The sequence below is a fragment of the Notolabrus celidotus genome, chromosome 15 (genome assembly GCF_009762535.1).
Source record: "Notolabrus celidotus isolate fNotCel1 chromosome 15, fNotCel1.pri, whole genome shotgun sequence".
Lineage (NCBI taxonomy): Eukaryota > Metazoa > Chordata > Actinopteri > Labriformes > Labridae > Notolabrus > Notolabrus celidotus.
The window spans coordinates 25,632,366-25,656,990 of NC_048286.1; the positions used below are offsets into that span (position 1 = coordinate 25,632,366).

General features: G+C 39.3%; 2 protein-coding genes and 1 long non-coding RNA gene across 8 annotated transcripts; 2 read left to right on the forward strand and 1 right to left on the reverse strand.

Annotated features, from left to right (window-relative positions):
* The first annotated feature begins 2,725 nt into the window (after positions 1-2,725).
* Positions 2,726-8,787, forward strand: LOC117826278. Its single transcript, XM_034702230.1, has 3 exons — positions 2,726-3,629; positions 4,221-4,405; positions 7,544-8,787. Exons 1-3 carry the CDS (start codon positions 3,417-3,419, stop codon positions 8,091-8,093), a joined length of 948 nt encoding a protein of 315 aa, XP_034558121.1. The 5' UTR covers positions 2,726-3,416; the 3' UTR covers positions 8,094-8,787.
* LOC117826279 lies at positions 2,842-4,789 on the reverse strand. Of its 5 annotated transcripts, none has more exons than XR_004634008.1 (3): positions 4,735-4,755; positions 4,529-4,566; positions 2,842-4,433 (listed from the first exon to the last, which is right to left on the reverse strand). It is a non-coding gene; the product is annotated as an uncharacterized LOC117826279 (long non-coding RNA). The 5 variants fall into 5 exon arrangements; XR_004634011.1 differs by having other exon boundaries at positions 4,535-4,566; positions 4,735-4,752; XR_004634009.1 differs by lacking the exon at positions 4,529-4,566 and having other exon boundaries at positions 4,735-4,789.
* Positions 8,788-9,630: 843 nt separating the features above from the next.
* On the forward strand, positions 9,631-22,793 carry pgap6 (post-glycosylphosphatidylinositol attachment to proteins 6). Of its 2 annotated transcripts, XR_004634210.1 has the most exons (14): positions 9,631-9,809; positions 11,716-11,899; positions 12,013-12,214; positions 12,661-12,788; positions 14,313-14,578; positions 14,669-15,015; positions 15,215-15,311; positions 16,228-16,342; positions 16,527-16,669; positions 16,878-17,056; positions 19,121-19,267; positions 19,362-19,478; positions 19,609-19,990; positions 21,879-22,793. XR_004634210.1 is itself a non-coding variant. In XM_034704042.1 (13 exons), the coding sequence occupies exons 1-13, from the start codon at positions 9,746-9,748 to the stop codon at positions 19,936-19,938; spliced, it is 2,319 nt and encodes a 772-aa protein (XP_034559933.1). In that variant the 5' UTR covers positions 9,631-9,745; the 3' UTR covers positions 19,939-20,870. The 2 variants fall into 2 exon arrangements, 1 of the variants encoding a protein (XP_034559933.1); XM_034704042.1 differs by lacking the exon at positions 21,879-22,793 and having other exon boundaries at positions 19,609-20,870.
* Positions 22,794-24,625: the final 1,832 nt, after the last annotated feature.

Consider the following 24,625-nt stretch of genomic DNA (forward strand, 5'->3'; position numbering starts at 1 on the left):
CCTATAATTAACAAGGATGGTTAAAGTGTAAAGGAACTCTGCAAATTAATACATGAGCGTTTGCTGTAAGTGGGTCACTGTGTTAACCTTAAAACCAGTTTTTTATTATTCTTGAAAGGTGCGCAGGAAAACATTTTAATTTTTTACAAAAATAAATCAAAATTAAATAAAACATTTAATGCATTATTACATACATTTTTTGTTTCAACATGTGTTTGACCTGCTGTATGCATCTTCAAACACTTCAAAGTATAGGTTGTGTACAAGGACAACATTTAATTCATCCCCCACAAACTTGATTGACTAACTGACTTTTTATTTATTTTCCTCTTTTTTCATTTTTTTTTTATTCATTTTTCATTTTAGAAAACAGTTATACTACAGTACATGAACATACATAAACATTTTCAGGGGCATTTCTAGTATGTGAGTCCTCCTTCTTAGTCACTTCAAGACAGTTCAGTTACTTGTTGTTCTCACTTTCCGTGTATGTGGTCCATTTTCTCCAGTTCTTGTCGTATTTTAATATCCTTAAATACATGGTACCCTTTATTCAAATACAGGAAACATTCCGACAGTGATGCACTTGTAACTGCTACTGTCAGTACTGAGTTTTGATAAGTGATACAATGATAAACTTCCTCTTTATATTGAATTCCTATCGTCCTTCACCTATAACTCTAAAAGACACAGTGACAGACTGTTTCAGTACTTTACAGGCAAAGTTGCTGCCAGTAAAATACTGTAAACCAGACTTTTTTGACTCGGGTGGCCCAGCTGGGGCATTGACTTTTACAGAAACCCACAAAAATGTATTTCATAGTTTGATACTGGGTTGTCTTGGCATTAATAGTGAACTTAATATATTTTGCTGAATTTACCTTCAGAATGTGGGCAAAGCAGGATAGGGATGACTTCTGCTGTGCACCAACTACTGTGGTATATCACTTCACTTTTATAAAACAATATAACTAAACAAGAAAACATCAGCAACCTTGAATAACTTTTGTCTAACATTGCTCTTTAAAGGTTAAATAAAGAAAGAAGCACTATGGAAACATGAATTAAGTTAACATTACTTGAGGTAATGTGAGTTATCTGAGTAACATACAAATTAAATGGTTATTGTGAAAGCATATCTACATGAAAAAATAAACCACATTATATAGAATGTTCCTATGAAACATTTTTAAGATACATTCATTTTTTAGTACATTCATTTGTGTGCACAAGACTTTAGACTTTTAGACTTTTAGACTTTAGACTTTATTGTCCCCTTGGGGAAATTCTTTTCCACAGCACTCTCTGCGTTTCCACAGACATAGACAAAGACATTCACGAAAAACATACATTGCTCAACTCTGCTAGACAAACTGTCCACAGAGGCATCAACACTTAAACAGAGAAAGTGGTGTTACTCAGCAAAGCCTGTTGTTCAGGGTCCTTATAACAGCAGGGATCAGACTCTTGCCAAGGCGAGCCCTTCTACACCTCAGTACCCTGTACCTGTGCCCTGAGGGGAGAGGAATGAGGTGGGTGTTTAGTGGATGTGTGATGTCCTGTTCTATTGAGGTTGCGATGTGTCTGATGGCCCTGTTGTTTAAGTCTGTGAGGTTTGGTGTGGGGAGACCGATTATTTTAGAAGCTGTGGTGGTTACGCGTGTGAGTTTGGCCTTGTTTTTAACAGATAACATGTTGAAGGAGCAGGTGGAACAGTACAGGAAGATGGATTGGATCATGCTTTGATACAGCAGCAGGAGAAGACGGGGGGCAACATAGGCAAAGTTCACACTGCGATTTTTTTGTTTGCCTGTTCACATTACCATCTATAACATGACCTGTATCCGATTCCAGTGTGAACTGTGCGGCTCCAAACTGCCCCGCATGCGCAAAAGAACAGTAACAATGACGTCACATGCAGCTGTTTCACAAGTTTTTTCAATATACTTTCAAACACAGACCAGTTACTGTATGAACCCTCAAGCTTTGCTTGTATGGAAGTGTCACCCCATATATTTATAAGGTCCAAGACCTCGCTGTCTCTCCATTGACTTGCTCCATTGTTGCTATCCTCCATTTTTGCAAGGCTACAGCCGCGCAGAATTGTGATGTGTGTCGTTATCAAATGCACATCAAATCCACCTTGGCCAATCACACTGAGGTCACGTTGAAATAAATCAGATGTGTATCTGATTCAGGACCACATATAGAAGTGGTCTAAATCTGATTTGAAAAAATCTGATTTGGGCCAGATTTGATTGTTCACACTGCCTCTAAAAAATCTGACCTGGTCACTTGACACCAAAAAAATCTGATTTGGGCCACTTTTGCCTGCAGTGTGAACATAGCCATAGAGTCCTTTCAGTTTACGGACGGCTGGCAGTCTTTGAAGGCTCCTTTTTTGAATGTCACTGGTGTGCTGGTTGATAGTGAAACAACAAATTAGTATAACAAAAAACCCCAGTAAAAAACAAAACAAATTGTAACATTCTTAAGTTTAACAAGTAACATAACTGAGTGGCAACATTAAAATCCTCTCAACTTTATTCTTTAAGAATTTTAGAGGAGGATTTAAGTCTAAAGTAACAATTTAGAGTATGAACAAAATAAATATGTAGCACTATAATGCAAAGAAAACAACTAGCTCTCTGTAGCAACACAGCCCAAATAGTTGATTTAACACAAGTCCTGCCTCTGCCACTTCACTAGCCAGTTATGGTTCAGAATGTTGGGGTGGAACCATGGGGTGGCCAGTCAGATTTCAAAGGAGGGGGTCATGATCCGCCCCTGCTGTACGTGTACAGGGAAAAGGTTAACAGTGTAGCCCCAAGTCATGAAGGCTTTATTACTTTATTATCTGGATGATTTTTTTGTTTGTTTTTAATGAAGTGAAATCTAAGTGTATTAAGTTCAACCCCCGGACACTGTTTTGATGGGACTCAACCAAAGTCAAAGTAATAAAGACAAAGTCATCACATGGTTCCACGGATTCAGAAAATACTGCGCATTCTCAATAACTCTGCTTAAAGGTGAAGCCTCTTCATGTGACCTGTGTTATGAAACATCCATCTATTGTTTGAGGGCTAAACAAATAGCACCTCCACTTTCCAGCATCCCGCTCTGGGCTACATACCAGCAGTGAATACCTCTGACAGGTGATATGCTCGCTCACACTTCCAGCGGTTTCATGGCTCACGCTGCGCTTCTGCGGCAGGTTTTCCACTCATGATCATGTTTTATTGTGGCGTGTTCAGGAATATAACGCTTGTGCTCCACTGTAAGTCGACAAGAGAGGGAGATTTACAGCTGTGTGGTTTTCCAACTGGAGTCCAACTTCTAAAGTGGCTTTACGCACGAGCTCTTTTCCATCCAGAGCCACAGATCTGTGCGCTGGGCAGTAATCTCTGCGCGGTGGGATGGCGGAGGAAATACTCAACGATTCCCTCCCAGATCTTAAAGAGCTGGAAAATAAGGTTGGCAGGAAAACACCAGAAAGTCTTTTGATGTGGATGAGGGATGCTGCGGATCGTGAAGATGGCTGGAGGTCTGATGAGGTGGATAGAAGTGAGAGCAGAATTATCCTCAGTGATAATTTTTCTGAAAAGATCAACAACTTGAAACAAGAAATGGTACGTATCCCCAGACATGAATTCTTAGTGTTCTTGGCACGGTTTGGATGTTTCTACATGTCCCTTTCTGCTACTTTGAACTGTTTTTGGTGCTCTTGAATGTGCGCTTAAATTTCTGTGCAACTTTCCATATTTGGCCACAAACTTGCACGACTTGTTTCATCAATCACTGCTATGTTTATTCTTATGACAGGCTTTCAGTGAGCTGCACAAATGTCAAAGCACCAAGTTCCGTTCCGAACGACTTAACCTGCTTATTTTAATGTCTAATGACAGCCACTGTCACCTGTGTCTCCACTACACCCCTTACCTGGCCTCCCTCTCTCTCACCTCAATTCATTTCACACATTCTGTCTGAATTCCTCTGCTCATCCTCTTTCAACCCACTCCTCTCTCACCCTCCCTCATTCCTTTCATTTATAATGCTCTTCTTTCTTCTCTGGGATGTGTTTGCAAATGTAAACACAAATAAGGACCTTAGTTTGGGAGAAATTAGTTCTGTGACAGGGTGAAAGTGAAAATCCACCTGGAGTGCTCACTCATATCAATTCCCATATTCACAGCTGCATTAACTCTGCTCTTCTTCTGCAGAAGTGGCTGCGTTCTGCTGATGTGAGGATCCTGAGGCAGCTGGTGGCTGTGCATGAAGGGATCGAGGCCATGCGTTGGCTGATGGAGGAGCGGGACGCTTTAGTGAGCCGGGGCAGCAGCCTGACAGGCAGCCTGAGCAGCTTAGTGACTGTGGAGGAGCCTGGGCCTTTCATGTCCCCATGCAGGTACAGTGGTGAAGCAGATTTAGAGGATCTTGTGGGCACAGACAGGCAAATTACACCTCTTAATATACATACTAACATAATTTAAGTGTATGAAACAAAGTCATTTTAAAGCCTGGGATTGACCTTAACTTAAATACTGATGTAGTGGAGGTAATCTTTTTCTTTGACTGTCACAGTGGGAAAAATGGTGGGCAGAAAAATAAGATTTGAATCATCAAAGAACAAAAAGGCACAAACAAAACTTACAAGAATGTCTAAGAAATTGAATTAAAAAAAAAGGACTGGAAACACTGGGAAAAAAAAACACAGCGAACACAAGAGAAACTTACAATGATCCAACACAGGACATGGGAAACAGAGGAGCTAAATACACGTAAGAGTAATCAACACAGGTGTAGAACACAAGACACAGGTGAAACTAATCAGGTTAATCAAAAAAGGAGGGAAACACACAAGGGCAGGAAGTAAAACTAAACTGGAAACACAGGGAGCAAGAACTAAAACAGGAAAAACAATGGACTAGACTAAAACCATAGACTGTATAAAAAATGGACATTGTGTCTGTGAGTGCTGTTTTGAAGCTGATCATCAGCCGGTGCCATATTGGAAATGCTGAACACAACCACACTTTGTCGAAGCTTATGTGAGGTAAAGAGGCAGGCAGTTAGCCTTGTTGCAAACTGTTACAGGGTGCCCGCCTGTCAATCAAGTCAGCCATGTCCTTATTTGGGCAAAACCAGTAAGTTTAATGTCTTTAAAAATACAGAGTTATGAAAAAAAATCCCCCTGTACAGTGTGTGCCGAGGCAACACAAGGCAAGAACAAAACTAAACATCAACTCATGACAGTGACATCACTGTATTTGCATGAACCTGTAGTCCCTCACTGCAAGAACTCAAATCTCAACAAGTTTATTATCTTATTAGTAGTCAACATGATCTCATCAGAATATAAGCCACATTATTTGACAAGTCTAGATTAATATGTTATTATAAGGCATGGATTACTTGTAACAGGCAAAAATATCTGCAGATGCTGTAAGCAAAATTGAATTGTCATGTTTCTTGTAATCAGAATAACATCTTATTTTAAGAAACTTACTGCTTACTCCATCATCAGATCATTTTACTTCTGCAAGCAATTCAGACTTTATCTTTTCCAAGTAATATCTCAACACAAGATGTTCATCTGGACTCATCATGTGAATGTGGTTTATATTACGTCTAATGAGCTATTTTTAGTACAAATAAGACAAATATATTTGCTGAGATGTGAGTGTTTGCGGTGAGGATTCTCCCAGCATCTTCAGAAACTTCCTAGGAGCAAATGTTCACTTCACACAAATGAAAGAAACATACAAGAGAAGATAAAAAGCATGCTCAACACACATATAGGGATAGAAATATTAAAGCTGCTGTTGGTAGGAATGGTGTAAAAAACGTTGCTTTATTTCTGCTGGGTTTGGAGAAAAGGTCATAATGCCAATCGGTACTCATCGGTAAGTGGAGTAATTCGAGAATATTGCGAAATCTCTGCGTTTTCCAATGCCTTTGTATCAACTCAAGCAATGTTATTATTCCCCTCGTTCCCATTATGACAGACCAATCATAGCTAATCTCCACCTCTGTCCTGATTGGTAAAGGGGTGGCCCCTACTATGTCCTCTGATTGGTTATGAGTCCGGCACTATCATGACTGCACACGCTGATGTGTGTTGGGGGGCTAAGAGGAAATCTGGTTTGGAGGAATAGTGTTGACATTCAAAGTCCCTCTCTCTGAACAGATGTTTACTCTGTGACTACCAACAGCAGCTTTAAAACTAGGGCTGTCAAATGATACATTTTAAATTCAGAATTAATCACATGACTGCCCAAAGTTAACTCACGATTAATTGCAAATTAATCGCGCATTTTTGAACTCCTCTAAATGTACCTTAAACAGCCATGCTTGCATTATGCGAAGGTATGTTGATTGTTTTTGCAACAATCCCAAACAATGTTAAATACTGTCTGGAAAAATTCTCCAGAATTACCTCAAAGGTACAGCCTGCTCTAAAAATATGAAGAAAGCATAACATGGCCAACTCGAGCACAACTAGCAACAACAGATGGACATGTTGACCTGAATGTGACATTACTAAGTAATAATGACACAATATAGAGTCTAACTTTACACGGTAAAGATTAACTAACATTCCCGATGCTTTTAAGCAGCTCAACACAAAATAGCAGATCTCATGCATTACAACAACAGACATTATACAACAAGTACATTAAACAGTCTGTTAAATTTCCCATCACTCAAATCATTCCCTGGATCCTTCAAACTTTAAGCATATAGTCTCACCCAGTGCAACTGTGTCTGAACTCACATGGAGAACATAAAGGCCATGCTAGATAGTTTTACAAAGGAGACCACGGAGAGAGATCGACTTTCATCTGAAAAGAGGACTTTGGACCACTCAGCAACAGCCCAAGTTTTTTTTCCCCCTTCTGACTTTGTCTCTGGTTGAGGCATGGCTTGAATGGGGCAGTTGTAGTCCCTTTCCTGAAGAGGTCTGTGCGTGTTTGCTCTTGATGCATCGACTGAGTTCACTTCTTTTGAATCTCTCTTGACTCAACAGCTCTCGAGAATCCTCTTAAGGCTGCGTTCATCCCTGTTGTGCGTCTTTCCTTGCCACACTTTTCCTTTCCACTCAACTTTCCATTCATATGCTTCACTACAGCGCTCTGTGAACAGCTGGTCTTTTCAGCAATAACCTTGTGTAGCTATTGAGGGTGTCAATGAGCGTCTTCTGGATGACTAATAAGTCAGAGGTCTCCGGCAAGATATGATACCTGTTCTTTTTGAAGAGTGATATAATCCAATTTCAATGTTCACACTTTTTACTGCATATTTTTTAAAACATTTTATGAGCTGTAGGGCATAATTGTCTAAACTAAAATCTAAAAACACTTGAAAAGTTTTCATGTATTGAGTTCAGAATGTGTTTAAGTTTCATTTTCTTAAATAACTGATGGAAAATGTTGAACTTTTCATGATACTCTAATCTTTCAAGCTGCACTTGTAGAGTTTTTTGGGGTTGTTTTATAGCTCAGGCTCAATAAGTGACTCAATGTTGCTTCTTTTGCTTCCACAGAGAAAACCTGAGTCCTACTCAGAATATGACTGAACCCTTCAGTGATGAGTGTGCAGATCACCAACCACTCACTGACCATGATGAGTCAAACCACAGGAGCTACTGCAACATGCTGAGCTCTGAATCTACTGAAGCAAGGCCTTCAAGTCCTTCCACCTCCACGTTCGAAGAGATTTGTTTCACACAGAGCAGAAACGATCAGTTATCCTCCAGTCCTGCAAACTGTTATGATAGTAGCGATTTATCAAAACCACAACCATCGGACTCAAATGTAGCTTCTTTAAGAAGATCTAGTGGTGACACCATCAGGAGAGCTCTGCTCAGGTCAAGCAGGGTAAGAAGAGAAGTGAGAGCAGATTCTGATATTTTTACCAGCAGTGAACAATCAGAGGAGAAACAGACAGAGCAACAAACTCAGGAGAGTTTCACGGACAATCGGAACAATACAGTGGAGGAGGAAGAGAGTGCACCAGATAAAGAGACAATGTTGTTGGGCTATGATGCTCAGTGGTGCTGGGTGGAGTCACAGGACGACGTTACTTTTCTATGATTTTGATATATGACCTTGGTGTGTAGCGATTTCCTTAAAAGTTAAATGCCAGTTATGAAGTGGGATTCTAAAAGCATGTTGACACTGATTAATGAATGATAGTTCAAAATACATGATTGTGACCACTGTTTATATTTGACTATACTCTCTGTCTCTGCTACTGGAAAGGATTTATGATGTTTGAACCTTTTTTTACTTGCCAGTGTATCTTATGAATTTTGAAGGAAATCCAACAGGAAATTATAATTTAAAGAGAAGCAAATATTCTGTCCTATTTTGTCAGTATATTTAATTTTTTTACACACTGGGCACTCCAGTTTCAAACTTTAGGTTGTCTTAATCAGTGGGTCTTCTGTCAATCTTAAGATTTGTTGATTTATTTAAAAAAAAAAAAAAGATAATGCAGTTTATGATATTTTATACTTATTTCTCAAATATTTTCAAGCATCCTTGAAAATGTTAATTATTGTGAAAGTTATGCAACAACAAACCCCCAAAGAGCTGTGCTTACAATGAATAGAGCTTTTATTGATGCGTCTGCTTGTTCCCCAAAAAGACTCAAAAGTATAAATGAACCGAATAAATGTGTGCATATGTGACAGAAGATGTTGTTGTATTTCGGACCATTGTAACACTGATATAAATCTTAATCATGACGGCTCTGTGCAGGTTGAAATAAAGACATTTAAGCGGGCTTATATTGAAATAATTTACATTGCAACTTACAGCCAAGCTCTGTGTAAGAGATCATATGTTCAATGAGTTTGTCTTTTAATTTTATTTTCTCATTTTATTTCAGAAAGTTGTTTGCTGTCAGAACCATAGACTGTATAAAATATGGACGTAGGATTTGTGACATCACCCATCTGTTTCTGAAGCGCTGTTTTGAGGCCAATCGACAGCGGCAGACATATTGCTGCTGTCGAGCGATTGTGACGTAAAGAGGCGGGCATTCAGCCTCCTAGCCAACAGCTACAGTGTTCCCCTCCTGTCAATCAAGTCAGCCTCAGTGTGTGCCAATCGAGAAATGAGCTATCCAGACTACACTGGTCTTTTGTACCAGGCTGTAAACATGTTTATTTCTGCTGTAAAGATTGTCTTTTTTGAATAGGTGTGTATGTGGATTCCAGTACTTCTGGAGCCAGCCTCAAGCGGATCCTGGATGAACTGCAGTTTTTAACATTTCCGCATTGGACTCATATTTCTAGACCGAAGGTTGCCGCTTGGTCAGAACATCTTATTTCATGTTTGATTTTACTTTAAGTTTTCTTTCTAATTATTCTCATATTCAGTGTTTTTTTGTTTGTTTATTTACATATTTATTGTGTTTATAATGTTTATTGAATGTTATTTTTTATTTATATTCATATTTTTTCTCCAAACTTTTCTTATACTTGAACTTATATTTGTATTTTGAAGCAAATTCTAAAAAGAAATTCAAGTTAGTCACTCAGTATTTAGCTCATGGAGATAGTGTTCTATTTTTCCGATAGACCGCAAAGGCAGCATCCACTGACTGACGTGACGTCACGTATTTACATGCTCAACCCGGAAGCGTTGAGCAGGTAGAAATGATTTCCCCGCGGTAGATTCGTGTGACATTACAGGTGGATAAAGGACGATGTAATGGTTTGGATGCTTGGAAAGGAAACATGGAGTTTTGTTTTCTTCGTTGTCTTCTTGTCGCCGTCCTTTCGAGCTTGGCTTTAGGAGACGGTAAGTGTTTCGAGCACAAGAGATGAAATTGGAGTTTACTGTTGTTAGCTTTTTTGCTAACTCTAACGTCCTGTTGGGTTACCTGGTTGCCAGAGATCTCTGGGACAGGAACAGTTTGTGCTGCAGAATGTAATTACAGATGAATAGCCCTGCGATTTCTTTTCAGTATATTAAATTGAACCATATTTGTGATGTGTTATTTTATTAGGAACAGTCATTATCTGGCAAAGTTAGTCTTTTTGCCCTTTGACTGGCATGACAGCATTAGTTTATTATTTTGAATAAGTGTGTAAATGTCAGGTGTGCTATATGCATTTGATTTTCTTATCTTAAATGTTACTTTTGCTATTTATTTTGTGTGAAAAGCTTAAGGAATTATTTCACACTGAACTGTGATAATGAAAACAAGCTCATTTAAACATGCAACACAATATCATATAGTCTCTGACCAGAATTGACAATTGAACATAATGTGGTCTCTCTCATTATATATTCATTTAGTCCTTCACTTTATATGCACATCCCATTTGAAAAAGAAATAAGGGCAGGCATCAACAATTTTGATATAAAACTCCAGAGTCACAAAGTCAGTAATTCAATGTGTTCATCTGTTTTCTAATCCAGGAAAACTTTAGATGCAATATCCTGTGAGAGATATTTCATGTGTAACCCATTAAGTTTGTGATTACTGATCATCACCTCAACTCTTAAATGAAGTTTCAGTTATCATTGTTATCTTTTTTTCCATATCTTTTATTAGATTTTTGCAGACAGCACAAAAAGGTGTCACACAATAGTGAGAATAAGTCAGATTATCTGCATAGAATAGAACAAGAATCCCCAATTAAACAGAAACAAGACAAACAAGACAATAGGAAATAAGTCGATTTAAACCAGTTGAAGACATTTTTCATATGAAAAAAGGAAAATTCAAGCATCTTTAAATGTGAATGATTACTGTCTTCTTCCTCTGTAAGAGATCAACCACACTATCTTGGTCTTAAACTCTGGAACAGTCTCCCTCTGGAACTGAGAACTGTGGACACTGTTGACGGGTTCAAAAAGCAGTTGAAGACCTATCTGTTTAGACTTGTCTTTGTTTAATCTGTCTGTTTTTATGTCATGTTTTTGTATTTATTTGCAATCGCTGTTTTGCCCTTTAACATTTTTCTATTGTTGTTGTAAAGCACCTTGTGACCTCTGTTCATGAGAGGTGCTCTATAAATAAATCTTACTTAATTTGAGTTTCTTTGATTAGAACAATGCACATTAATCAACATTTCAACAGTATGCCTCAATGTAAATATGCCGGAATTAGCGCAATAGCTACATTTCATCCGTAGTCCTACTTACTTACTAGCTTTTGGTTGTGAATAAAACACAACACTAAAGAAGATTATTTAGGGCTTTGGAAAAAGCTGATCAAGCCTTTTTAAAGAACAACTGATTAATTCATAAACCCCAAAATAAAGCTGAAAATAATCACAAAGTGCAGCCATGAACTTATAATAATTAGATGTTACAAAGTGCTTTGTATTAAAAAACAACAACAACACAATAATAAACAAAGCATGAGGGGGAGACATGTTGAGCTAGCAAGACAATTTAAGAGGAACAGCTTAAAGTAACAGCTGAGTAAAAGAGAAACTAAAAGAAATTAAAACAATAACAGTAAGAGTTCAAATTAGTAAAACAAATTAAAAAAATGAGCGAATGAAAGAAAACCATTAATAAAAGTAAAAAAATAAATAAATGTATCATCATACAGGAAGGCCTTTGGATAAAAATCTGTTTTCAGCTGTGATGTAAAATAAGATTCTAATGTTGCTTGCCTGAGATCTTGACACAGATCAGCAGCAACACTGTCTTTGTGAACCTTCACATAACAAAGTCTTGCTCCCTGCAGATGGACAGGTGACATTCGTATCCGAGCTGTCTGCAAAACCTGCACAGAAGTTGTCAAAGTACGGCTGGTACGGCAACGTGAGGCTGCAGAAGTTCCACATACCTGAGGAAACGGCCATCGCTCGCTGGCTGTTCTCCGTCACCAAAGGCCACAACTTCTACTGCGGACAGCACAACGTCACCATGTAAGACAAACACTCAGATCTGCTGGATGGTAGTGTCTCTCTCTGTTGATGAGCCTTTTCTTGTTGTTTATATTTATATCAATCTTAATTTTCTCTCCCTCTCCTTTCTGCAGCCACATTCGATGGGGTGCCCCTCCAGTAATAAACCCCACAGGCTCTGTGTTTCCCAATTCAACACTATGGAGCCCTGTGCTGTCTCTGATCCTACCTGTGACATCACACAGCTCCACAACCTTAAACCTCACCAGTCCTGCTTCAGGTGATTGGTACATTGGCGCCCATTTGCCTGAAGATGACGGACGCATTGAGCAGAAGGTTTGTATGGCGTACATGCTTTTCTTACTTTCTGTTGTGTTTATCATATTTTTCTACAAAAGACTTTTATTCTTTTTCATGAAAGGTCAAGATGTTGTGTCAGTGCTATAAATATTCTCCAGGTGAAAGTTTCCCTGTTGACCTGACCGGTTTTACCAGTGTATAAAAGATGCTTGCATAAAGTAGCTGAACCACATTCTTCTTCTGTGGTGTCTCCTTCTGGTTTCTATTCAAATAACATCATAACAGCTGAGAGCAAAGTCTCATTTACCTTTTATTCTATCTACCTTTTACATTTCTATTCTCTGTCCTTTTTTTTTATTATTACTCCTTCACTGTGTTACTGTTTACTCATTACACAATTTTTTTTCATTCACCTGTATAACCTGCATGAGAGGCGTTATGCTATTGTTTATCTAAGTGTTCTGTTTGTTTTGATTTCTCAGGGCTTCCCGTCCTGCTCCTACTTCTTCCAGCCTCAGCTGTCAGTCAGGAGAGTGGTGGACACACCCATTTTACAGCAGGGCACAATCCTCAAGCAGACTGCAGCCCCTGATAGACCTTCGCGCCTTAAGTAAGAACTCTCTGTGTGTGCATGTGAGCACTAAAGCCACCACCTAAGAGTGGTTATCAGTCAAAAGACCTTTGATCTACTCACAGTTTGTCCTTCAACTCTCTGCGCTTTAGTTTCCAGAGCTTATCTGAGCTTTTCCGAACTTTTAACGGTCTTGAAGTGTTGTTGTTTATTGTTTTAAGTTTTGTACCAGGGGCCAAATTATTCGCTGAGGTCTCCTCCTCTGTAAAGCAAACATACCCAGTAATAAAACACTTTAGGAAGCAATCAATCAAGCAAGCTTTATTTATAGAGCACCTTTCATTCAAATCAAATGCTATTCAAAGTGCTTTACAGCGATTGGGAAAAAAAAAAAAACAAGTATATCATGGCTAAACATGAAGCAGACATGGATTTAGAAGAAGAGGCTAATGCACACCAATTACAATAAAATGTATAGAAATGAAGAACAAAGGGAAATAGTTAAGACATAAGCAATTAAAAGATAAAACATGACGAGTTAGGACAAGAAAAAAGGTAAATATGAAAGTGTAAGAAAATAAAAGCACTAAAATAGCAATAAAAGATTAATTAAATAATACAAATTGAAAAGTTAGAAATAAATAAAACAGCATAATATTAAAATAAATATAAAGTGACATTAAAATGATAAATTAAAAGAAGCATGAAGCATTTTTACCTGATACACACACAGCATACAGTATATACAATATATACGACCCTGATGGTCATGTGAGGAGTTTTTGCAGGTTGGGAAACAGACTTAGATTTGATACTGATGCCTCTATATGAACCTACCAAAACAAACAACAGAGTAGAGAGTAGATCGCTAACTGCTGCTTTATAGTTATTATAATCTTAAAGCAGCAGCAGGTATCAGATAAGGTGAACAAATGTCCTGTCAAAAGACAACACAATGATATTTATTGCTAGAAAACACAACCTCTGTGTGTGTACTAGACCAGACTGGTAAAGAGTTAAAGTGTATATCTTTGTCAGGAAGCGGCACCAAAATTGACACGTACCTGAAGTTTCTCACAGTAGCTTTAAACGTGAGAAGATTAAAATACACACAACATGTCATCAAACTCATTTAGAGTTGATTCTACCAGTAATATAAAATTCAAAATATAAATGTAGTCTTTAGAGTTATTGAATGTGTAAAGGCGGATCTGCCATGATTTCCTGTCTCTGTCCACAGGAAAACATGCCAGGTCTGTTGGAGAAAGCAGAGGCTTGGGCGCTGTGGTCTAAGAGGCTGCTAATTTTAGTCAGATTAAAAATCTTTTACACCATTTCATGATGAATAAAAAAAAAAAAACATTTAACATGCATGCTCACAAACATGCATCTTAAGGGTAAAGCAGGAGACTCATCTGCCAAATCCTATTTGACTGACACAATTTTGAGTCTGACCCCACCCCAGTGTGCACATTTAATTTCACTCTCTCATCCTTTGTTTTCTCTCTGTATTTTTCTAAATAGTTTATAATATCAGAGTTGATTTATCTCTGTGTCTCTCAGGTTGTATGTTCCAGAGTTTGCCTCCTCTCTCTCCGTCTCCCTGGCCGACTGCTCCTCAGAGGATGGCGCCCACAGCGGGAACTGTTCACTCGTCCTCAAGCTCGGCTCCTCCTCTCCTCAGCACAACGCGCTCACAGTGAACTGCTCAGGGATCAGCTGCTCTGCTACTCTTTCTAACCCACCGTGGGACACCTGGTTAAGAGTTGTTGTGGAGAGCAGCCGTGAGAACCAGACTGTGACCTTTAGTATTGTCTCGAGTTACACAGGTGAGCACAGAAACACACACACTAACCTTTTATTCAAGTTTCACACAGCACACCTCTGTTTGAACCCTCTACTCTGCATTTCTGCCTCAGTGGGATGTAAGCCAAAAAGTGTCGGACTCACAGCAGATAATGACATCAACAAGCTTCGCGGCAACAGCAGCTACATCAACGCAACATCAGCAGGAAACGGCTCCGTGGACGCAGACACAGTCGGCTTTGGCAACAAATCCACGGCCCTGTTAACACCACTGTTGGCGACGGCGTGCATGTGGAGCTTCCCTGTGCTCTACGAGGAGGTGGACATTCTGTCGCTCCGGTTCACGCCTGTCAACGGACCCAATGTCAGCGTTTCAAACACACACCCCTCTCTGCTCACATACCCGCTGCACACACAGGCTACTGGAGGGACACTGAACCTACAGCTCACACTCAACACTGTGAGTACTGATGGACCACTACACACAATCATGCATTACACTGATAAATCCAGTGAGAAAGTTCTGCTTTGGTCCTGTAACTTACTCTACATTTGTGTGTGTGTTTTCTGTGTGTGTGTGTGTGTGTGTGTGTGTGTGTGTGTGTGTGTGTGTGTGTGTGTGTGTGTGTGTGTGTGTGTGTGTGTGTGTGTGTGTGCAGACTAATTTAACCCTGGGCAACAGCAGCAGTGTGGTGGCCTGTCTCACTCCCTGGGCTCCAATCCTGGAACTCAACAACTCTCAAGCCTGCCGCACAGGTATCAAGACAGACAAACACAGACAGACAGACAGACAGACAGACAGACAGACAGACAGACAGACAGACAGACAGACAGACAGACAGACAGACAGACACTTGGTGATGCAACATGCATATCAGTGCAGTGTGAAAAAATTCCAATCATATCCAGATGTTGTGATTTGTAAAGATTCTCCAATTGTTGACCTGTCGAGTCTACGCCCCCCCCAAAAAATCCCTAACCCCTGAACAGTCACCAGAACCGTGACACTGTGACACTGTCGGAGCAGATGGATCTTCAACACAAGTCTGGTTCTGCTCAAGGTTTCTACCTGTGCTCTGCTCATGGTGGATTAAGATGAGATAAGAATGCGTATCCTATAAGATGAGACTGAGTTTTACCCTGTGTTGAGATCATCTTGAGATAATTAGAACTAAATTAGCGTTATATTTAAAAAAAAAAAAAAAAAAAAGATTGATTAAAGCTAGGGTTGGTAGCCACTGCCATGAATTTGAATGTAGCATGTCCTCAGGATGTCTGTAGTTCAGTCACCAAAGCTAGTCGAGTCTGGAGTGTGCAGGGATCAAGTCAAGTTAACAAAAAAAAGCAGAGCCGGAGTCAGGTCCCCATTATCAACATTATTTATTATAAGGAAGATCTCTGTCTCACTCCAAACAAATCCCTGTATGATCTTGGACTGACTGTGTGGGACCTAGTCAGCAGAAAGTCAGCTGTTTCAATCACTCCCTTCTCCTTAGAATTTGTCAAAGAAATCTGTTTGAAACATCAGGTCAATTTGGTGAACAGATGGAACATCTTACCAGATTTTACTCATGACTATTTCTTCTTCGTGTACTGTATTGTAGCTCTACATTACTAACAGGAGGCTTCACTTTGCATTATGAAAATATTGTTTGTGTGTGTGTCTCTGCAGCTTTGTATGGAGGATATGGAGTCAGTGTGAATGTCAGTGCTCCGAAAGCTGTGGTCAGGCTGCCTTTCCCTCAGTCAACAACGTGGTACCTCACCCTGCAGCTCACATGCAACGGGTAACATACACACACACACACACACACACACACACACACACACACACACACACACACACACACACACACACACACACACACACACACGTGCGTATGTCCTTGCAGTGTTTAATTGCTTACAAATCTATATTTAAAGCATCAATTGACTTTTTTTACAATATAAAATGTGTGTGTTTTTTTGCAGCAGTGACTGTGGGAACACATCAGTGGTATCAGTGGTTCCTGAGGTCTCTATCAGTGCCTGTGTGGAAGACTGTGGGACGTACGGTGAATGTAGACTGCTGAGGTCCTACAGCTACCTGTACGCTGCTTGTGTCTGCAAAGCTGGTATGACACACACACTCACACACACCCACACAAACACACACACAAATGCACAAACGCACAAACACAAACCCACTTATAAACTAACGCCCAAAGCTGCATTATTCCTTGTATTGAAGCTGAAATAAAATGAGTCAGCACTTTGTGATTTATCTTTATTGATGTGTTAACCCTGTCATTACTGTAATTGATTTGATTTAATTGTATTCAGGCAGGAGTGGTTGGGGCTGCACTGATGACACATCAGCTCAGTCATACCTGCGGCAGGTGACGGCGACTCTTCTGCTCACGCTCAGCAACCTTTCCTTCCTGCCCGCCATCGTGGTTGCTGTCAGACGCTGTTACATCACCGAGGCCTCCGTCTACCTCTTCACAATGTTCTTCTCTACGGTAACACACACTCAGAAACGCACGTACGCTTGTGCAGACATGTAGCAATTTTATTCGATTTCAGGCAGATTTCTTAAGGCTTGTAGTTTACTGTTGTGTAAGAGCGGGGTTTCATTGTGAGCTTGAGCAAGCACTTAGTATGTTTGCATGGGTAGTCAGGCTTTCACAGAGACCAGGTCACCTCAAGAAAACTAATCCTTCTTATAGGACTGTGAAACCTGTGAAAGACTGTCAAGTTACACAAAACCTTCCACATGGCCTCCGATGTCCACATAACCCAAGTCTGAAGGTAGACTGGGATACATTGATTGAGCAGCAAGAGCCAATACATTATAGGGGTAAGCAAGTGGGCAGCACCCTCAACAGTGTTTCATCAAGTGAGGCCCATGAGACAACTTTTCCACTAAGCGAGTTCCAGTGAGGCTCAATAGTTAGTGCTAGGGTCTTGCTAGGGACCCCTGCATGCTGGTTCTCACCTCCTTTCATAAACACACATCTAAATAGAGAAAAAAGTTGAGTCCATGCCAAAAAGCTTTTTGTATTCATGCCCCTAAACTGTGGAAATCTGTGCCTCTGGACACCAAGATGGCAAGCTCTCTGGGTGTTTTTAAAAGTAAACTTAAGACTCACCTTTTTAATCTGGCTTTTAACTTGTAATAATTTCTTATTAGCCCTGAACTGTATTATTACCATTATGACCATTGTTTAAAGTTCATTTATAGTTTTTATTTTATTCTATCTTTTTATTTATTTATTTATTTATTTTTCCAGATAATTATCTGATTTTATTCTATTCATTTTATTTAGTTTTTCTGAAAATTATCTGATAAAATTTTATGTTATTTTATTTTTCTGATATTTGGTTTGATTTTTCTGATATTTATCCTATTTTATTTTGTTGATTTAATTGCAACGTTTTTATTTTATTTTTCTGATAATTATCAGATTTTATTTGATTGATTTTATCTTTTATTTTGAAGTATTTCACATTACTTTCCTCTATCTTGTTTTAGCCTTGTGTCATTTTATCTATTGCCATTGTTTTCGGTCTCTCTGTTTTTATTTTTGAAGCACAGTGGGCTACATGCTTGACTCTAAGAAAGGTGCTATACAAATAAAAATGAGTTGAGAAATGGGCGAATAGAGAGAGAGTATGTAGATTTTAGAAAAAGGACAATGAAGGACTTGTGACAGGGTAGTATATACATTTTGCTGAACATATAGATGAATCAGTGTTTTTTAATATGTTTATCCCTCAGCACACCTAACATCATACCACAAAATACCACATCTAAATTCTAATAATATATGGAATCTGTCCAATCAATAAAATCTAAATAAAAAAAATCTATATCAATATATGTATTTAAAAATGTGATTAATCCAGACCACAGTATGAAAAGATTCCTGTGAGTTTAACACTCAAAATTATTATTCTGTTCTTATGTTATGAACGATGTAAATCTGGACTAAACAGACATGTTTGCTTGATTGATCAGCAAGATAATATAAAATATACTTTAATGTCCATATAAGGAAATTAGTTTTAGACTTAACCCTACAGCCACGCAGAGAGCAAAAATAACACGTACTCCATCAAAAAAACATGCAATGCATCACAGCAGCAATTACATTTAATGATTTCCTCGTACAAAAGCAGTGTTCACATGTTGACGTATCACACCACCCCTTCATACATCTTACATAACCAGTTATTCAGAATCTTAATGAGCAAAGGCAGGAATAAAAGTTCACAGCAGGTCAGTCTGAGCTCAAGGACCAGAGGGTAAAAGCTTAAACCCAGGGTGAGGAATGTTGGTCACACCAGACACTGATTTCTGTGTCCTGGTGGCTTGAAGATTGTTTCAAACCACAGGTATTTTCTAACTCCCATGATTTTCATTGCTGTCTATAAACCAGGACTTATGACAATAAAAAAGTCTCATAATCTATGAAAAAATGTTGGTAAATGTCTCTTGTGCTGATGATAAATTGGGGTGTGCAGTTTTGGGTCATCCACACTGATTCTTTCTCTGTGTTTATGTCCGTCTTGTCATATTGTAGTTCTACCATGCATGTGACCAGCCAGGTGTAGCCGTGATGTGTATAATGGACTACGACACCCTGCAATACTGTGACTTCCTGGGGTCGGTCTGTTCCATCTGGGTCACCATCCTGTGCATGGCTCGCATCAGAGATACATTCAAATATGTGAGACACTGACCCTTGCCTGTTTTTTCTACAACAATATTATAACTCCTCACCTTACAAGTGCAAAGATTTATTTCATGTTGTCTTGTTACAGACCTTGTTCATGCTCGGGGCTCTGCTGATAGCCATGTCAATGCAGCTGGACCGTAAAGGTCTGTGGAACCTGCTAGGCCCTGTGCTCTGTGCCATCCTGTTCATGGTCTCTGCCTGGGTAAGACATGCACCACCAAACCACAGTGATACTTCCTCTATACTCAGACTTCTTTTAAGCTTAAGTATACAATGATGTATTCAGTACTAGCATCATACAGAGTCTAAACTTCTGGCATCTTTGTTTACAGGTGTACCGAGGTGTTCGGCGACGCCATTGTTATCCACCTTCGTGGAAGCGCTGGGTCCTCTATCTGATCCCCGGAGCGCTCTGCGCCCTGATTGGAGTTTGTCTGTACATTTTCGCAGAAACGGAGGACAACTACTTTTACACACACTCGCTGTGGCACATCCTGGTGGCCAGCTGCGTGGTGTTCCTGCTGCCACCAAAGGAGAGGGAAAGGGAGGCGTTAGGGTGGAGCAGAGGATGGAGCTGGACCTGGACCTGGAGCTGGAGACCCCGGGTCTGTGGGTACACGCTGTGCGAGAGCAGCAAAGACGAACTCTACACTGTCACATAGAGGACATGAGAATGCAAAGTGACCAGATATTGATTGTTAAAAAGCATTAAAGGTATTTATATAAGTTAAAAAGACACACACACACACACACACTCACACAAATGGTGTCTACACAGGTTGAAAGGGTCCTACGGTATCTTTCACACCCTAATTTTATTGGGGTTTACAATCTTGAAAGAGGTGTTTGAACTTATATTAGCTACACTGATCAGCCACAGCATTCTGACCACTGAGAGGTGAAGGGGTCATCATTAATCATCTCTTTACCAGGTCACCTGTCAGTCAGGTGGGACATGTTCAGCACCAGGTCGATATTTTCTCCTCAAAGATGACGTTTTGGAACGAGTGAGAGGATGTGAGCAACCTTGACAAGGACCAAAATCTGATGACTGGTTAGAGCATCCCCTAACCTCTTGTGGGGTGTTCCAGTCCAGCAGCGGTCAGTTCCTACCAAAAGTAGTCTAAGGAAGGAAAACCGGTGAACTCACAGTAGGTTCATAGACAGCCAAGGCTCATTAGGTGGACTTGACCAAGAGTTCCGGGGTCTTTCAGCCCCCAGAACTACTGTACCCTGAACTAAAAGGTTCTGTGCCCCCCATTGTTGTCTGTGTTTTGACCACGGGCTGAAGCCCCGTGTAGGTGGTGCAAATCAGGCCAGTGACGTATGGAGAAAAAAAATTAAAAGCAGTACACCACCAGACCAGTAGAGGGCAGTAAAACAAAGATGAATGCCATTCATCACAGATGACACCATAGAAGCAGACGGACAGGCAGCTGGCCGGTGTTCTGGTTTAAACCAAGACCCTGTTTACTGCCAACTTTCAGCCTGATGCATTCCTCATCTGATGAGGATATTGAATCTTAAAACTCACTCTGTTTCAACAGCTGTGTAAACTCCATAAACACTGACAAGTTCAGCTGAAGGTCTCCAGTTTACAGGGTCACTTTTAAAACCGTAACACCGGGAGAGACGCATTCGCGGTGGGCTGTCAGCTTCTTCTTCTTTTGAAAAGTACACACACATACAAAAAAGATAGAACAAATGAAAGAAAGAGAAATCAAGTGAATCACACGTGTGTGTGATGTTATTGTGGACGATGGGCGGAATAAAAACACTGTGTTAATCTACCAATCACACACGTTCAGCATTGCAGGCCCTGCCCCCCAAAAGCTCCGGGCCTTTGAAAAGTACTATCCCCCTAGCAGGTGCTTTTTAGGGGGTAAGATTATGTACCCCTGAATTACTTTTTTCGCCCTGGGTCCGTCGGTCGACACGCACATAGTTCCTGGGTAAAGTTCCTCTGGTCAAAAAACGCCTATTGATGTAACTCCCATCAAACTCTAACTCACCACTTAAGTCTGTGTCCTCTCAGGTCAGGGCTGTTTGATCCCAGCAAGAGGGGGTGTACTCAGTGTCAGATGGTCATAGTGTTATGGCTGATTGGTGTATATTCTCAAAGGTTGACAGTTGTCTTGAAGGTGTGAGTAAGAAATGATCTAAAACGGATGAATTTGCTTTAAAAGATTTGATCACAGACATCATGAAATACACAAAAACTCACACAACCACCCAAATCAAACCTGCTGAAACCTCCGAGGTGGTCCATTGCACCAGCTTTGGGATAATAACCCCACCTGACCTTTGACCTCATGACCAAGAGTTTGTACATATTGGGTATGTACATAGTTTACCAGGCTAGTAAATAAGTATGAAATATTTATAGGGAATAATAAGCACTTTGTGGAATCTTTATATGCAGCCTGTTTTGAGTCTTCTGATAAAGTTTACTATATTTACACTTCATGTAAACACATTTTTACCACAGGCCTGGAGGAAAATGTAATCACTTATTTGACCATAGTTGTTTGCTGCAAAATCTTTTTTACAACCCGTCAAAAAGTTGGACTATAACAGTAAAATCTCACCCCTCTTATTTTAGTTTGTTCTGGACTTTTCCATCCTATAATGTGGCCTTCATCATCACCATCAGCAAAGGAACTCTCATCAAACGTTTTGTTCTCACATCATTAAACTACAGAACTCTAAAGAATATTTATTCAGCTACTTTATTAAATGACATTTTTTTTATGCATTTCTACAGTGATTGATTAATTTCAGCTTCTGAACAGTGGAGGTAATTTTTGTTTTGGCCAGCTTTTGTTTATCAGCTTTTAATCAAGCATGTCATCAATGTAAATTCTTGGTATACAGGGTGCTTTCTCCTCCAAATCTCTAATGTTATGCGAATAATCTAAATTACTTAGTTTTTTTTATTATTCTCCAGTGTCTTCTAATCACTCATGTCTATTTCTCCTTCTTAATCCTCACCAGTTGTACTTTTCTTTTTTTTTATCTATCGTGATGCACTTTTATGATCACAAACAGAATCACTATGTCGTGTAAATAACCCATAAGTGTGTGAAAGGGCACTTTATGAATGTATATTATTCAGATTGCTGTGTCCAGTGCCTCATCCTGTCTATATGTACTGTAAGAGTATGTTTTTTTTGTCTCTTGCACCAGAAGAGCTGCTGAACACTCCCAAACTTTATTTAAAGTGAGATATATATTTTATGTATTGTCTATTTTTAAGTGTCCCATACTGTGATGATTGTTTTTGCTTTGTGATTTTGCACAGGTTTAACATAACCTTCCTTTGGTTCTTTAAATTGTTACTCTACTACTTCATTTTGTTTTCACCACTTCACTATACTGTAGATCTCAATACTTAGGGATGGACAAATGTAATATTCAATTTAAAATGTGATTTTCAACCCTTGTGACAGACAGCTTCTTTTTAATCTTTTAAAAAATCCAAACAGCATTTATCCAACCAAAAATAAATCTGTTGTATAAAGATGAATGTTTCCTCATTTATTTGTTATGCTTTTTATGTGGAATGATACCGTTATTTGTTCCTCAGACGCTCACATACATAAACACAGACTTCCAACCAAGAGAGAGAAGAGGATTATCATAATCCTTAGAAATATAGAAAGTGCTCACACTGTAGGAATACACATTAAATGTGTGTGCGTGTGTGTGTGTGGTTGTGTGTGTAAATATATTGGCTTGAATGTAGCTAACCTCCATTAGTAAATTTGATGATCACTCAGATCCTGTACAGCTGACGCAGATCAGATCAGTACCACAACCACCGCCTCATCAAGCCTGACTGCTCGTTGTGTGTTCTTACAGAGAAAAACAAAGCAGCAAAGGCTGACATGTTCTAAATTTAGACTCTAAGGCTTCAGCTTAAGAAGACTGGATTATATATTTCCCATTTTAAACTGAACCTTTTATTAAATAAAAACATGGGGGGTATTTTTTTATGTATTTGGAGAGCAAAACTTTAGATTGGTGGCTGTCCTGTCACAAACAGAGAACAGAAAACCAAAGCAGGAAAACAGCACAAAAGCTAGCCAGAGATAATAAAACCATTGATTGTATATGGTTAAACACTTACACAACAAAGTAAAATAAAAGTTCAGGGAAACAGACGAATAGCTACCACTAATCACAGGTTTTTGCTGTGTTTATGGACAGGGACTGAAATGAATGTTGAAAGAGGACCTTACAGGTGCTGCTATTATTTTATGTGTCTGTTAAGAAAGGAGATGGTAAAATGCTAATGTTTTTAGTTTACCCCGAAAGAAAGTGTTAAGTTTATCATTATTCATAACAATACAGCAAGATAGTTTTAGACTTTAATGAGAACCTCCAAGTAAGCTGATAACATCACTGTTATCATGTAAGTGCTACTAATCGTCGAATCTGATGGACGTTTTTCTTTTGGCAGCGTAAATATATCATTTTTAAATCATTAAAATCATCCTTAAAAGAATAAACAGAGAAAACATGTTTACTTCTTTTGTTTGGAAGCTAGGTAAAAGGACTAAGTGGTCAAAAGAGGCAAGAATAAGATGCTTTCCCACAGTCTGCTGTTCACTCTTTTTCTTCTTCTATTGATGTGGTTATCTTTAAAGTACCTGTGAGGAACTCAACTTTTGCTTTGTTTGAAATTATGGCACCTCCTCTGTACAAAGCAGCACCTCTTATCTCTTATGGATCTTGTTCTACACATGCAAATGTAGTGTTATCTTGGAAAAATACTCATTGTGCTTTCTTGTATCTGTCAGAAGTAGAGGTGCATTTCGACCAAGAGTTCCAGGGTCTTTTAGCCCCCAGAACTACTTTCCCCAGAACTAAAAGGTTCCTGTGCGCGCATTGCTGTCTGCGTTTCGCAGGCTGAAGTCCCAGGTAGATTGTGCAAATCAGGCCAGTGACGTTTGGAGAAAAAAAATTATATTAAATAATATTTTGAAATCTTAATAAAAAACTAAACTAGTATGCATTCCCAGGAACTCCCTCTGTGTTTCAACAGCTGTGTAAACTCCACAAACACCGTTACATTCAACCTAAAGTCCCAGGATCTTTGAAAGGTACTACCCCCCAAGCAGGGGCTTTTTCAGGATTATCTACCCCTGAACTAAATTTAGAGCCTGGTTCCTCCGGTCGAAACGCACGTAGTTCAGGGTAAAGTCCCTAGTTCCTGGGTAAAGTTCCTGCGGTCTAAAAACGCCTTATGATATCACTCATTGTGCATAATTTGTGTGGTAAATAGAATAAGAAATTTACTTTGGGTTGAAATGCTCACAAATCATTATTGTATTGTAAGGGACGATG

Coding starts and splice junctions, on each gene's coding strand:
- LOC117826278 (XM_034702230.1), top strand. CDS start 3,417: ATGGCGGAGGAAATACTCAACGATTCCCTCCCAGATCTTAAAGAGCTG. Junction 3,630..4,220: donor ACAACTTGAAACAAGAAATG/GTACGTATCCCC, acceptor CTTCTTCTGCAG/AAGTGGCTGCGTTCTGCTGA. Junction 4,406..7,543: donor CCTTTCATGTCCCCATGCAG/GTACAGTGGTGA, acceptor TTGCTTCCACAG/AGAAAACCTGAGTCCTACTC.
- pgap6 (XM_034704042.1), top strand. CDS start 9,746: ATGGAGTTTTGTTTTCTTCGTTGTCTTCTTGTCGCCGTCCTTTCGAGC. Junction 14,579..14,668: donor TATTGTCTCGAGTTACACAG/GTGAGCACAGAA, acceptor TTTCTGCCTCAG/TGGGATGTAAGCCAAAAAGT. Junction 19,268..19,361: donor TCAGAGATACATTCAAATAT/GTGAGACACTGA, acceptor GTCTTGTTACAG/ACCTTGTTCATGCTCGGGGC.